This window comes from Saccostrea cucullata, unplaced genomic scaffold, assembly GCF_032062105.1.
Source record: "Saccostrea cucullata isolate Sc308-1 unplaced genomic scaffold, CSIRO_AGI_Scuc_v1 ctg47, whole genome shotgun sequence".
In the NCBI taxonomy this organism is placed as follows: domain Eukaryota; kingdom Metazoa; phylum Mollusca; class Bivalvia; order Ostreida; family Ostreidae; genus Saccostrea; species Saccostrea cuccullata.
In genome coordinates this window covers 18120-32441 of record NW_026936653.1, presented here as the reverse complement: position 1 = coordinate 32441, position 14322 = coordinate 18120, and the positions used below count along the sequence as shown (strand labels likewise).

The 14322-nt window shown below is 35.3% G+C and overlaps 3 protein-coding genes across 3 annotated transcripts; 2 read left to right on the top strand and 1 right to left on the bottom strand.

Annotated features, from left to right (window-relative positions):
• Positions 1-2622: 2622 nt before the first annotated feature.
• Positions 2623-4113, top strand: LOC134246124 (small conductance calcium-activated potassium channel protein 2-like). Its single transcript, XM_062728400.1, has one exon. The coding sequence runs from the start codon at positions 2699-2701 to the stop codon at positions 4073-4075; it is 1377 nt and encodes a 458-aa protein (XP_062584384.1). The 5' UTR covers positions 2623-2698; the 3' UTR covers positions 4076-4113.
• Positions 4114-4182: 69 nt separating this feature from the next.
• Positions 4183-9071, bottom strand: LOC134246125 (sulfotransferase 6B1-like). The gene is made up of 6 exons (XM_062728401.1): positions 8990-9071; positions 7704-7857; positions 6363-6686; positions 6092-6189; positions 4562-4709; positions 4183-4377 (listed from the first exon to the last, which is right to left on the bottom strand). The coding sequence occupies exons 1-6, from the start codon at positions 9041-9043 to the stop codon at positions 4250-4252; spliced, it is 906 nt and encodes a 301-aa protein (XP_062584385.1). The 5' UTR covers positions 9044-9071; the 3' UTR covers positions 4183-4249.
• A 572-nt stretch (positions 9072-9643) lies between these two features.
• On the top strand, positions 9644-13837 carry LOC134246114 (tRNA (cytosine(38)-C(5))-methyltransferase-like). Its single transcript, XM_062728391.1, has 8 exons — positions 9644-9776; positions 11186-11334; positions 11936-12047; positions 12167-12274; positions 12377-12792; positions 12889-12946; positions 13167-13323; positions 13545-13837. Exons 1-8 carry the CDS (start codon positions 9660-9662, stop codon positions 13652-13654), a joined length of 1227 nt encoding a protein of 408 aa, XP_062584375.1. The 5' UTR covers positions 9644-9659; the 3' UTR covers positions 13655-13837.
• The last annotated feature ends 485 nt before the right edge of the window (positions 13838-14322 follow it).

The following is a 14322-nucleotide window of genomic DNA, read 5'->3' as shown; positions in this document are numbered from 1 at the left end:
AACTAAAGAGCGATTCAGAAAACGTGCATGTGTGCATGCAGATTTTAATTCCATTTTGGTTATACGGACTCTACTGTACGTAACAAACTGAACTGTGTATTTTCTTGAACGGTGTTTTTATGCCCCCGGATCGAAAGATTCCGAGGGTATATTGTTTTTTTCCTGCCTGTTTGTCTGTCTGTTGTCAACTTTAACCTAGCCTATAACTATTGAGTGGATGGGGCTATGGCTTTCATATTTCACAGGTGTATTCCTTGTAACAAAACCTTTGGATACCACCGAATTTGACCTCTTGATCTTGGAGTTTAACCTACTTTTACAAAAAAAATACCACACTTTAACATTGTCCATAACTTTTGAACAGTTGGAGCTAGGGCTTTAATACTTCCTGATGTTTCATTTATTGTGAGTTGTGACAAGACATTTCAGCTGGTATACATATTTTTTACCTTTACATAAGAGTTTGACCCACTTTTAAACACTTTAACCTTGGTCTTAACAATTGAACAGTTATTTTACATGTGTATACCAACACTTTTGACCTTGACCTTTGGAGTTTGAGATGCATTTGAGAGAATTCAACCCTCACCATAAGCTGCCATACGGGGACATCAGTGTTTCACAAACATATCTTGTTTCTTCGTTTCTATTCAACTAATAGTCCTTGTTTCATATACGGAACCCCTGTACCCGTTTCGTTTCTTAAAGTATAAAAACCACTCCGAAAAAATATATTTGACAACTTTTATACCTTAAAAAAAACTTGGACAACAAAAACATGACATCGCCCAAACTCAGCAGCCCTATATCATAAAAGGGTGCGTGTGATTAAACTTTACTGCAGCAAAAGGGTGGGGGTGCAGCCAGAGTTTTAATGATCAATTTCAACGTAAAAATTTTGTACATACTAGTATTTGGAAGAAAGTTGGGGAGGGACAGTCTCCATTTCGATAATGTGTATCCTCTGTCAAAGGTTTCTTCCTTATTTCTTTGCTTTTGTTTGTATTATTTCTTTCAGAATTACTCGGCTATTATGTCTTAAATGCAAAGCAAACTAATTTTACTTGACAAATTAAGGAAGGTGCAGGGTATATGATTTAAAATTCAATTTGTCAACTGTTATTTATTTACCGAGCCATTAAGTTTGATCAGATTGTAAATATTGCTTACAATTATTTATCAGTTTAAATGATTAAACATGTATAATGAGTAAGACATAATATCTAGAGAAATGATAATTTGGATATTAATAACATACAACTGTTGGGTACATGACATATCTTGCATAATTCTGATTTTCCAGATATGTTGTGTTAATCATTTCAAAGTGGGTCACGGAATTTCTCAACAACCTTCAAAACAAGGTTTTTAGCAAGGTCATCGAAGAATAATAATATTGGCAGTATAGTGTATCTTTGAATGTTCTTCTCGTACTACATATCAGGTTTCAACATACATGTACGTCAAAAATTCGAATCAGTTAAAACATCCAAGTTTATGGGATATTTAAATTGTAGTACATGTATTTATATAAAGGATATGATTTACGTACTACTAAATGTGGGGCTGTGGGATTTATAAATAACATGTACATGGAGGGGGGGGGGGTAACTCGGCAATAACCTAGCTTATTTACATTTCCCCTGTGTTTGTGAAAGATACATTAAAAAGTTTATTAAAAAAATTTGCATAAAAAACAATGTTCTTGTTTTTGCTTTTCCTTTCTCTTTTCCAGAATGCACATTCAAACATCTCCATATTTTTTAAAGGTTCATAAAAGATTTGATTTTCAGCTTTCTCAACTCCCTTAAGATAATCATTGAAAGCAAGAAAGCGTGTGTTTGTTAAATGTCCCTCCAGGATTTTTTTTCACTCATTTTACGACTCCACCACTTGCCGGTAGAGGGCTACAAATGTACCCGGCATTTCAGACCTTTAGTAGTGATTGATCTTTTTCGTACGTACTGCGATACAGAACCTCGTTCTCTACGTACGGTCTTATCCGAAGAACTGCACTTTGGGATCGAACAAGCGACGTAAGGGTTTACTCCTTATTGGCTTTTATAATTTTTTGTACAAGTATAATCAATAGCAAAATAACTTGATATTCAAATTATATTACAAGTTTATAAAGTGTAAACCAGCATTCAAATTTCTTAGTTCAAGCTCTAATAATTAAACTGTACTATAAAAATTAACCACGTAAATGTAACACAAAATCGGCAAACTTCTATTTTCAGTGAATTTAGTGCCGAATTACGAGAAAATTGAATGCTAGCCTTCTTAAATATGCAAGACTAATCCGAATGTAACATAGTCTCAGGAAAAAAAGGCAAAATATTTCAAAAAATTCGACTTTTCAACGAGTATTTTGTTACTTTGTACAAAATTTATTGTTTACATACAACCATGTAAAGTCAAGACTTTTATCAACTAATTTATCACTTTGCATACGGTTTAAAACATTGCTGGGAAGTATCTCTCAAGCCACAATAAATAGAAACATTTACAAAATTATCAAACGGAACTGTATCTCAGATAATGAAATGAAATCTGAATGTGTTCTTTTTTTTCATAAAAAGAATTTAGATATGATTCTTCGGCGTTTTCATTTCGTTTCGTGACGTAATTCATTATGACGTCACTGATTTTTAAATAAGTGAGCAGCAAAATTGGTTATGTAAACCCGGAAAAGAAAATGAGTGGAAACTTTCCTATGGAAGATCTTAGCCTGCCATTATTTGATAAGGTTTACGGAAAACACACTAAATACACCGACCATGAAGAGGAGGAAGAAAACATCTGGACGTTAGGAATGACAGTCGGAGAACGATTGGCAGTAAGAGAAAATCTGCTGCAACGAAGGAGGAATATAGTAGATGTTCAGCTAATTGCGGCTCTATTTGGCTTCATACTTATGCTTGTAGAAAACGAACTTTACTTATTAGGATGTATTACTAAATCGTCGATAACATCTATTGTCCTGAAATCCTTCATTTCATATTCAACTATCATACTGCTCGTATCCATTATTTTGTACTATGTGACGGTAGTCCAACTACGCATGACAGATAATCATTTGAATTCCTGGAGGCTAGCTGTGACATTTCGCGATACCTACTGTAAGATTTTCTTAGAATTATTTGTATGCGCGCTTCATCCTTTGCCAATTAATATCACTATTCCAATCTCCAAACCAAACGGAGAAATAGTTAACGCTTCATCTGACGCCATTATGTCCATACTGATGATTTTACGTGTCTATCTTCTTGGCAGAATGGCTGTAGTTCATAACAAGCTTCTAGCAGGGACAGCAACACACGGTTTAGGAGCTCTGAATAAAGTCAAAATTGATGCGCTATTTTTGTTCAAGGGGCTGATGTCCACACATCCCGGGAATGTGTTGATAGTAATTATGATTTCTATATTACTCATCAACTCTTGGGCCATGAGAACATGTGAGGCGTTCTATCAATTTGAGAAAGACCACTCGGACTACTGGACCATGATGTGGATGGTATCAGTGACATTTTTAACCATTGGATATGGTGACATATATCCCATTAGTGTATGTGGACGGTTTGTTTCTGTGGCTACTGGTCTAATGGGGGTCGGCACCACAGCACTTCTGATCGCCGTTTTAGCACAGAAGTTAGAACCATCTAGAGCAGAAAAATACGTGTACAATTTTGTACTAAAGGCACAGTTGGATAAAAGGAGGAAGACGGCAGCCGCTGACGCCATTAAGAATTGGTTTCAGCTTTGTCGTCTGCGAAGGAGTAATGTCATGAACATGGAATACATTCGCGTTCACGGAAAACTACTGCAAGCCATAAACGCCATGCAGGAAGCAAAACGCAAGAGGGATTCCACCGGCGAGTCCACGATTGGTTTCATCGAAATCAGTAAAGGGATGAGTGACGTGGAGAAAAAGACGGAAGATGTACAGCGATCCATCTGGGGCCTGAAATCGGACCTTGTGTACATGCAGAAAATGGCCAGAGACTTGCAATGCAAATTTAACGATATACACAGAGTCCTGGTTAGAGATAATACACGATATAAGCCAAATTAAGAAGAATCATTTTATTTTTTTGTGTGTGACATTTTATATTTAGTTTAAAATATATCATGGAAATGTCTACATGATAATATTAACTAATGGAGTTTTTTTAAGGACATCTTGCTGGGAATTGACATAACTGGTTTTAAATATTGTATGGTTTAAAATACAAACAATTAATCGGTATTATATTTTAGATTTTATTGTCTGAAAGTAAGAATTTAAACTTGAATCCCTCAACCTCTCTCTAAAAAACAAACTGAATTGTTTTTCTTGTGCCGAGGAGAAATGGTTTTTCCAATCTCCTACTTCCCCTGTAAGTAAATCAAGTGTTAAACAATAATTAATAAGTTACTGAAGCATGAAAAGTTTACATCTAAAACGTTAAAAAAAGTGACACTGGATTGATTTGCGAATTCCTTATCTTGTATGACTGAATTTAATTGAACATGTATGTTGTTTTACGTTATATTTTAATTGCGAGCTTAGTTTGCTTACCTTTACGGTATATGAAACCTAATCTTCCTGATTTCTTGCGCTCTCTTAATTTTAAAATATGGCAATCAGAGGCAATTCGAACGGCAGCTTCCTTGTCACATGGTATGCCCAAATATTCCGCAATCCTTCTTACACACTCTACTTCATCCTGAATATATATATATATGTAATATGATAAAAGTTTGGAGATTTTTGCATCATAAATGTTAAGCATGCAAGTAAATTGGCTATGTAATAATTTGAATATTTAAAAAATAAAACAGATCAAACTAGATATCACTGAGATGGTGGCCATCTCAAAAGGTCCCACTTTCAGCTTTGAACATTGGCACAAAAATTACGAAGGCTCCATACCCTCTATTAAAAAAAAAACACAAAAGTCACGAATGTTGCATATCCTCTATGAAAATTGGTGTACATGTACATGTATATCCTCTATCAAAATTTGGAAGGAAAATCACAAATAATCCGTACCCTGAGTCAATTGGTAAAGTTTGAGGCTGACTGGATCCATTGAGCAGTGTTAATCTTTGAGTGAAGTGTGAGCCACTTTGGACCAAGGGGAGAGGATATACTGTACACCAACTTTTATTCGCGACGACTTTATTTCGCGATTTACCAGGGATAAACTAGTTCGCGACGATTAATTTTCGCGATCAAGCCTTTTTGCATCTGTTTATAATAGATAAATACACTATAAGGAACGGTTCACGGCTAGAAATATTCGCGATGAAGCTCTCGCGAACTTCGCGAAAAATTCTCACACGTGAATAAAAGTTGGTTTACAGTATATGCTCCAGACATGGATTTTTCATTTAATTATGCTATGACCTTAACCTTAGCCCAAGAAACATGGTTCATGGTCACTGCACACCCTTTACCCGAAGATACTCTTAGGGTGAAGTATGAGCCGCATTGGGCCAAGGAGAAAGAAGACGTGCTCCGGACAAGAGATCTCGGACGAACAGACGGGCGGAAAGATGGACGGATATACAGACTGATCATTATAAGGCACCCACAGAGCGGGGCGCTAATGGATCGTTAATCTTTATAACCATTAAAAGTAACCCCAAATTCACCCAGAAACTGGTGAAGGAAAATGTTTTTTTTTTCAAATATACATGTCTATTAATTTTAAAAATCGTGGGAAGAAAATACAGCAAAGAAAATGCAAGCCTTCTAGAATGCCATTTTAGAAGGTTATTTATAAAGTTTGTAGTCGCCCGCGTACTGGCGCAGTGGTTAGAGAGTCTGCTAGTGTCTCGTAGAAGAAGTTTATCCTTACGTCGCGGGTTTGAATCCCATTGTTGGGCGAGAAGACGGTCCTTCGGATGAGACCGTATAAACCGAGGACCCATGTTGCAGTTACTGCTTGCACGAAAATCCCTCAGTGCTCAATGGTCTCGAGTGCATCTAACATACGTAATAATTTGCAGCTCTCCACCTTCAAGTGGTGGCGTCTCCAACGACAAACAAAGTTTGTATGAATCTGAAACAAAAGAGAAAAGTAAGTCTCAACCGAAATCTTACCGACTTCATATCTTCGTATCGCAGAACTAAAACATTGCCAGATTTGGAGAATTTCTCCCATTGAAGTTCATACTGGCACCATTCCCCGTACATGAAATCTGTGGAAATTTGTAATAAAAATGGCCATCAATGACTAATATTTTACCGACTTTGAAGGGGTGTGTTCAGTTAGTATGCCGTATGAAGAAATTTCTGTATTTGTTTTAAAAAAGGGAATTAAACGCTATGGATATTGAATTCCATTTGTATTGCACATTTATCTGACACTTACTGCCTGACATAAAATCGGAAAGATGGCTGTTCCAATCTGTGGGTAAGTAGTCCTTGAAAAATGGTACATTCAGGAAGTGGTAGTAAGCCGAGACAGCTATGTCCCTAGGGTCACGGACGATGTGTATTATCTTCCTTCCGTTTTTGATATGGTCCTCTGGCAGGAAATGAACAGGTAGATGTGTGTAAAGAATTCGTGGGGATGGTAAAGAATCCATTCGAGAAAATTCGGGTATTATGTCCAGGAAAGTGTGTTCCATTCGAGGAAATTTCGCTTCTTGGTCGTGGAGTACTCTACACAAAAATTCATGCATCCAATGACTTCCTGCGAATAAAATCATGTCACTGTTAAATCAGTTTTTATAAACTGAATTGACGACGGATAATTATTTCCTGATCATGACAAGAAGTACATGGCGGGTGTGACCGGTCAGCAGGGGATGCTCACACCTCCATGGCTCCTGATCCCACCTCTGATGTTTACAAGGTCCGTGTTTTGTATTGTTTTATGGAGACTTTGATATTGAATACTGTTCGTTATCTCCATATTCTTCATGTTAAACTGAGAAACAAATGAAATAAATGTTAAAGTGACTATATAAACTTATACATAATGTTACTAAACTTGCTTTTGACGTAGGTACTTAAGTCACCAGATAAAAATCAGATCACACATTTACTACCTGATGGTACTTCATATGTGAGACTTAATTTATTTATTTATATTTTATTTTATTTTTCAATTACTTTATTTCATTTATTTATTTTTAAGGTAGGATTCTTCTCTGGTTTCTGATTAGTTGATATATTCAAGTATCTTTGCTCATTTATGTCTTTTATATTTAGGTGTAAGAGATTTTTAAAATACAAACATTTTTCTTTCCTCATCACAACTATATAACTTTAAATAGAAATGGTAAATTGCGTTTGACAACTACCAGGGACTATATTTTTGGCGAGAATGGTGGCGTAAGGAAATATCTTCTTTTCTGCCTCTCAAAGTATTTTTAGAACAATGAATTAAGTTATCATTTTTACACAATCAAAGACTTGAGGAAATTTTCAAATGCAAGTTAAATGAGGGACGGAAGTTTCAAAATACATGTACTAGTATATCATTCAAACAAACTAGAACTATGTTAGCTTTTAAAAGCTTCCAATTTAACTCCAGATTTGAGCCAAAAATTCGTAAAAAGTGTTTTTTGAAATTCTCTCTTAGTCTCTTAGTAAACGATGAAAACCTTTTTTGTATCATTTTGTATCTTTACAATAATTATGTGAAAAAAAAGAAATTTTTAAAATATAATAAGAAGCGTATAAAAATTTAATGTACTGGACTTACCTGATTTAGGATATGAACTGACAAGTATATCATCGTCTCTGGTCTGTAAATGTTGTATTTCCTTTAATCGTTGTGTTGCATCCCTTATGTAAGTATCAAACGGCGGGAGAAGAGTCCCATCGGGGCATCTCGGGAGCGGCTTATACATTCTGAACTAACAAAGGCCAAAATTATTCTTTTTTGCGTGACTACTTTATCTATCAGACACACTTATACGATAAACATGATAACAGTGCATATATATACGTATAATTTGTTTTGACTAAACAATCATAAACTAAAGTAGATCGACAGATGTGCATAAAATAATTCAAAATAAAACTATTATTAAATTCGTAAAGATAAAACTTTCATCGTCGATGATGTGGCTAGATAGCTTCGATTTGAAGCTATCTAGGGAGGCGGTGCTAACCAATGATGTTGGCATAGAGTGCATACCTCACGCGAATACCATTCGTGAAAAATGACTTCTGCATGCATGGTACACTAAGTATCTGACACAGAGTTCCACACGCGAATACCATCCGGGAAAAATGACTTCTGGTACACTAAGTTTCTGGCATAAGGAACCGGGAACACCATGCTGTTTCCCCTGGTTGTAGTGGCTGGGTACAGGAGGAGTGGTGGAATTGAGCTGGTACACTATGCGGTGTGTCATGACAGCTTTTGCTTGACCACGTCTGAAGGGATGTCCATCTCAGCTGTTTCAATATGTCTTCGCTGCTAGTTGTCCTTTGGTCATATGTTACCATACGGGCAGCTCGTCTTTGGACCATCTCCAGTTTGCCAATCAGTACTCAAGTGTCCCTGGTGTAAGAATTCCAGGTCTTGCTCCCGTATTTCAAGATGGGCCTGACTAAGGTCTGATAGCGTAAGGCCTTTGTTTCTGATGGACACTTGATCTTGCTACCCTTGCAATTTTTTGATTTGATATACAAGTATAAATTGCAGTGTAAAACCTCTTTTGCTGGGCCCATCTTCCCCTGGGTTCACGTCATGGTTTGAACAAAAATTAAGAGCTAGGCACGCACACTAAAATAGCTCAACGTGGCCTCGCAGTTCTTGGGAGGGAGATTTTTAAAAGCTTTTTTTTTGTTTGTTTGTTTGTTTTCATACATGTACATTTCTATGTAAAACTGAATTTGATTCCCAATAATTGTATCCAAACCATTGCTTTGGGTCATGTTTTTCAAAAAAAAAGTTTGGATTTACACTGCCTGTGCATCAATTCCCTCTAACTATAAATGCTTTTCGGCAAGTTTGGTTTAAGTTTTATTAAAACTTACCCAGTGGTCCTGGAGACGTGAAAAGGTGATTATAGACGAACGGACAATCAACATGTTGTCAGAAAATGTCCCTTAAACATTTGCTTCAGACAGGTGATGTGTCAATCCATAAGACTGTTAAGTTTAATTATTGAATTAAGTTAATTATTGAATCATTGCTTTACGTACCTGTTTATTATTTTTGACCTACATACAGTCATGTATGGAACGTTATTACTGTCATTATAAACATATTTTTTCACATTCCATATTATGCTTTTTCTGAGCCCATGAGTCGAATACATTTCATAATAATATATATGATTATTTTCTCTTGCAGCTATCGCAGTTGGAAGAAGAAAAATGTTATAATTGTTATTTCAAAGGAAACGTGTTATAGGTCTATTTTTAATCGGGTTTGATGAACACGAAATTAGAAAAAGAAAGTAGGTCCATGTGGTTTTTCTTGAAAGTTTCCAGAATCTACAAAAGGACATATAGCCATATAAATCTTTCAGTCAAGAAGTTAAGTTTAACCTATTGTCATGTTGTAAATTTTGAATTTACCGGGTGGCAGTAAATACAAAATTTACAACATGACAACATTTTGTATTTACTGCCACCCGGTAAATTCAAAATTTACAACATGACACTATTGACAAACAATTTAAATTTGATTCTGTTCATTATAATGTTAGACAGTGGTATACCTCACGAGGTAGTAGCAGCCATTGATGTGAATACAACTGCAAACAAGATTTACAAGCACAACTTTCCTGGAACCAAGTTAATGGATTGTGGAATTGAGGTGAGACACTTTTATGTTTTCCTTATCAAAATTAAATTCAACAAATACTGATAAGTTTTTGTCCAGATTTCTATAAATGTATCATACCTATTACAAGTCAGGTAATATTATTAATAAATGTTTAATACTAATATTTTTAAGATATAACAGCACTGAAATTAAACCAGAAGTCTCTGTCGAGACTGTAGCTCTACTGGTTTGTACTTATCAAAAACCATTGCACTATTTTATGTATCTTGGTGTAGTCTACTTGTGTGCCAACTTATTTTGAAATCAAACTAAAACTGTAGAAGGAGTAGCGTTTTAAAGGAATTTCACAGAAAATTCTATTTTTAGTAACTATGGTAACACCGTTTATCGAAACCAAAACCCGATGCACTATTCTATGTATCTTAGTGTAGTCTACTTGTGTGCCAAGTTATATTGAAATCAAACCAAAATTGTAGAAGGAGTAGCGTTTTAAAGGAATTTCACAGAAAATTCTATTTTTAGTAACCATGGCAACACCGTTCATCGAAATCAAAAACCGATGCACTATTCTATGTATCTTAGTGTAGTCTACTTGTGTGCCAAGTTATATTTAAATCAGACCAAAATTGTAGAAGGAATAGCGTTTTAAAGGAATTTCACAGAAAATTCTATTTTTAGTAACCATGGCAACACCATTCATCGAAATCAAAAACCGATGCATTATTCTATGTATCTTAGTGTAGTCTACTTGTGTGCCAAGTTATATTGAAATCAGACCAAAATTGTAGAAGGAATAGCGTTTTAAAGGAATTTCACAGAAAATTCTATTTTTAGTAACCATGGCAACACCGTTCATCAAAATCAAAAACCGATGCACTATTCTATGTATCTTAGTGTAGTCTACTTGTGTGCCAAGTAATATTGAAATCAGACTAAAATTGTAGGAGGAGTAGCGTTTTTAAAAATTGTTTACAGACAGACGGACAGACAGACAGACGGACGGACGCCGGACGCATTACTATCGCATAAGCTCTTCTGGTCTCTGACCAGTAGAGCTAAAAATCAATGTTTATTATATCCCCCCCCCCCGGCTTGAAAAGCTAAAGGGTATGTTTGTCCATCTTTTATGCTTTGGGGTACCCATCTCTTATCCACAACTTCTCTCATACCACTGAATGAAATTTGATGAAACTTTCACAGAATCTTTATTACATATTGCCATTGTGCACCTCCTGTTTTACTTTTTGATCCGAAACATATTTTGGGTTTTCCACAACAAAACGTTGACATATGGGAGGCGGGGGTATCATTAAGTGAGCTCATTGTTCACAGTACCTCTAGATTTTGCTTGGAACTTTTTAAAAATAGATTTAGAAATTTTGCAATATGTCTATATATATATTGATATTTTTTTTATTATTCACATGTACTTCCTTCAGTCACTATCTGCCAAAAAGCTTGATGAGATGAAGATAGATATGATTTTGATGAGTCCCCCTTGTCAACCATTCACTAGAGTTGGTAAGAAACTGGACGCCAATGACATCAGAACCAGCTCTTTCCTTCATCTGTTGTCCTTACTTCCAAGGTATTAGTGGCTGTGTTAATTATTACAAAGTTTAGTTGTACACGTTTTTGTATCTCGTTATACTAATGGTCAAACTTGATAGGACCAGAAAAAACTTTGAGATATCCAAGAGCTTGAGATATCAAGGGTAAAATACTTAATAAATATGTGGTTAGGACTTCCCAGTCATTTTGACATATCCATGGTATTCGAGATATCCGTGTTTGAGGATATATCCATGGTATTCTAGATATCTGTGTTCGAGGATATATCCATGGTATTCTAGATATCCGTGTTCGAGGATATATCCATGGTATTCGAGATATCCGTGTTCGAGATACTGAAGTTCAACTTTACCATATACTACCTCCTTCCAAAATGAGGAATATAAATTATTTCCACACAATTTTCTGCAATTATAGTACTTTCTTTCCTGGATGAATCTGATTTTTTGTTGAAAATTGTCCTATTGTCCCATCTTCGCTAGCCAAGGGTTTCTGATCCGAAATCTAGATTTCGGATCGGAAACCCTTGGCTAGCGAAGATGCTATTGTCCTAGAAATAAATTTTTTAAATTTTTAATTGCATGTGGATACTAAATTCAGTTTATTAAATGTACTAGGTTAAATAACTGTCCAAAGTACATCCTCATTGAAAATGTGAAAGGCTTTGAAGAATCTGACACTTGCCTTAAGTTACGTGAAACATTAAGGGAATGCAACTTTGCCTATCAGGTATTTAATTTTCTGAAGAAAAAGAAATGATACTTAAACTCAGCTTTGTTACATTATTTTCATTTATCTTGTTTTTAAGCATTATTTGTTATTAATTATTACATATGACTTCTATGCAGGAGTTTTTGCTTTCACCACTCCAGTTTGGCATTCCGAATTCAAGACTACGATATTACCTCATAGCTAAAAGAGAATCTTTAAAGTTTTCTTTCGAAACTTCAGCAGAGGTATTTTGTTTTATTTTTATACTACATGTGTATTGAATTTACAGTACTCTACAGCAAATTTATAAAAAAAGATTGATTTAAATTTGAAATTCTTTTTTGAAGATTCTGACTAAACTGCCAGAGGAAAATTACTTAAAGTATGTCCCAGGGAAAAGTAGTACATTTCAATCCTCAAGTGAAAATGAGTGTCAGACTGAAAAAACAGATGTGGAACATTCTAGCAAAACTGAGGACAGACATACAGAAAATATGCCTAATGATTCTTCTCAGGGAAACATTGCTATGACATGTCCAATCTGTCGAGAGCAGTGCCTACAGACAGCGGGGCATAACATGAGACAGATAACAGAGGATGACTCCAGTCCTTATCCTGACTGCTGCCCTGTGTTGAATTTTTTAGAGAACAAACCTCCTGAGTATTTTGATTCCTTTTTGTTGACCAAAAAAGAACTGAAGAGGTTTCTCGTCATGGACATTGTGTTTCCTTGTTTACTAAAGACAACTTGCTTCACTAAAAGGTTATAAAGCTTTCACATATATTGGTCGGAGATGAATATAAATTTCCTTTTTCAGTACATGTGTATTATATATTTTTTGGTTTCTATTTATTCTAGATATGGTCACTTTATGGAAGGGGCAGGCTCCATTTTCCAAATGTCTACAAATATTTCTGTAAGTATTTATATTGTTTGGTAGTTTTTCAAACCATATATCTTATCAGCTCTTACATGTGCACGAATACATAAAAATGACAACTACAGTTGCTCTTATTGTGTCAATTAATTTTAATTACATTGTCATGTAAACTAATATGATCTCCTTTCTACCAAGGTTTATCCTTTCATAGATAAATTAATACACTCTTAGTATGAAAATATTTCTTGTATACTAGAATATGGAAAAAGCCAGTGAGTTAAAAGATAGAACTCAAGAACTGAAGAATAGAGATGATTGGTCAGATGAGGATTATGAAGTGTTGTCACGGTTACAACTGCGATACTTCACTCCTAGAGAGATTGCCAACTTCCTATGCTTTCCATCCACCTATGGTAAGCTGATGATGGTTATAACAAACAGTTTTTGCCAAATTAATTACCAGGGTCATTGATTCCTCTTTGTTTACTAGTATCTGTTAGTGTTTACTTAAATGCTAGATTTTTAGCTCACATGAGTTAAAAGTTCAAAAAAGGCTCAAAATACCAGTAGCTGTAGCTGGAATTATGATGTAAATTTGTGTTTTATAAAAGGATTGATTTTTTTTCCATTGTAGACTTTCCTGAGGATTTATCTCGAATTCAGCTGTATAGGACTTTAGGTAATAGTCTGAATGTCCATGTGGTGTCTGCTCTTATACAATTAATGGTTAAAAATCCAGAATGACGGGACCAGTGGAACTCAGAAACTGGATATACAATGTGATGCAAAGAACTTATTTCTTTCAAAACGGAAACAGAAAAAAGATGTAGGAATTTATTTCAAAATCATAAGAAATGGTTGTATTTTTGAGAAACAAGATCAAAAATGTATGTATTTGACAGTAAATTTTGAAAATGTTTTGTTTGTGAATACACATGTACTATGAAATCAAAACTAATATTACAACTCACCAGGAAGGAATGTAATATACTATTTTGCTTAAATTTGATATATAGTTAAAGGGTTGCCCACAAGGGCCAGTGACATGGTTAGAGTTGATCCTTACGTTGTGGATTAAAATCCACTGCAGGATGCAGATGGATCAATACTTGGGATGAAGTCCCCTGTCCAATTACTTGTCCCCAAGGAAAAATCCCTTACTGATTAATGGCCATAAGTCAGACAGTATAGCTAGCAAGTAGTGGTCACCTGCTTGACACAGTGGTCAGAGCTCTAGAGTCATGGAGCAAGGATTTGATCCCTAAGTTGTGGGTGCAAATCCACTTGTGGTCATGGTCCTTAAAAATTAAAAATCCTTGTACCACATTCAACAATTGCAAGAGGTTTATGTTACGCACAGCACCATATCTAACCTATAAAACATACCTTTAACAAGGAACAACCAATGTTCG

Excerpts from the sequence above, each read along its gene's own strand:
- LOC134246124 (XM_062728400.1), top strand. The coding sequence starts at position 2,699 with ATGAGTGGAAACTTTCCTATGGAAGATCTTAGCCTGCCATTATTTGAT.
- LOC134246114 (XM_062728391.1), top strand. The coding sequence starts at position 9,660 with ATGTTAGACAGTGGTATACCTCACGAGGTAGTAGCAGCCATTGATGTG. Across the intron at positions 12,793-12,888 it reads ACAACTTGCTTCACTAAAAG|ATATGGTCACTTTATGGAAG; the intron begins GTTATAAAGCTT and ends TATTTATTCTAG. Across the intron at positions 13,324-13,544 it reads ATGCTTTCCATCCACCTATG|ACTTTCCTGAGGATTTATCT; the intron begins GTAAGCTGATGA and ends TTTCCATTGTAG.
- LOC134246125 (XM_062728401.1), bottom strand. The coding sequence starts at position 9,043 with ATGTTGATTGTCCGTTCGTCTATAATCACCTTTTCACGTCTCCAGGAC. Across the intron at positions 6,687-7,703 it reads CAGTTCATATCCTAAATCAG|GAAGTCATTGGATGCATGAA; the intron begins GTAAGTCCAGTA and ends TTTTATTCGCAG. Across the intron at positions 6,190-6,362 it reads TTCCGATTTTATGTCAGGCA|ATTTCATGTACGGGGAATGG; the intron begins GTAAGTGTCAGA and ends AAATTTCCACAG.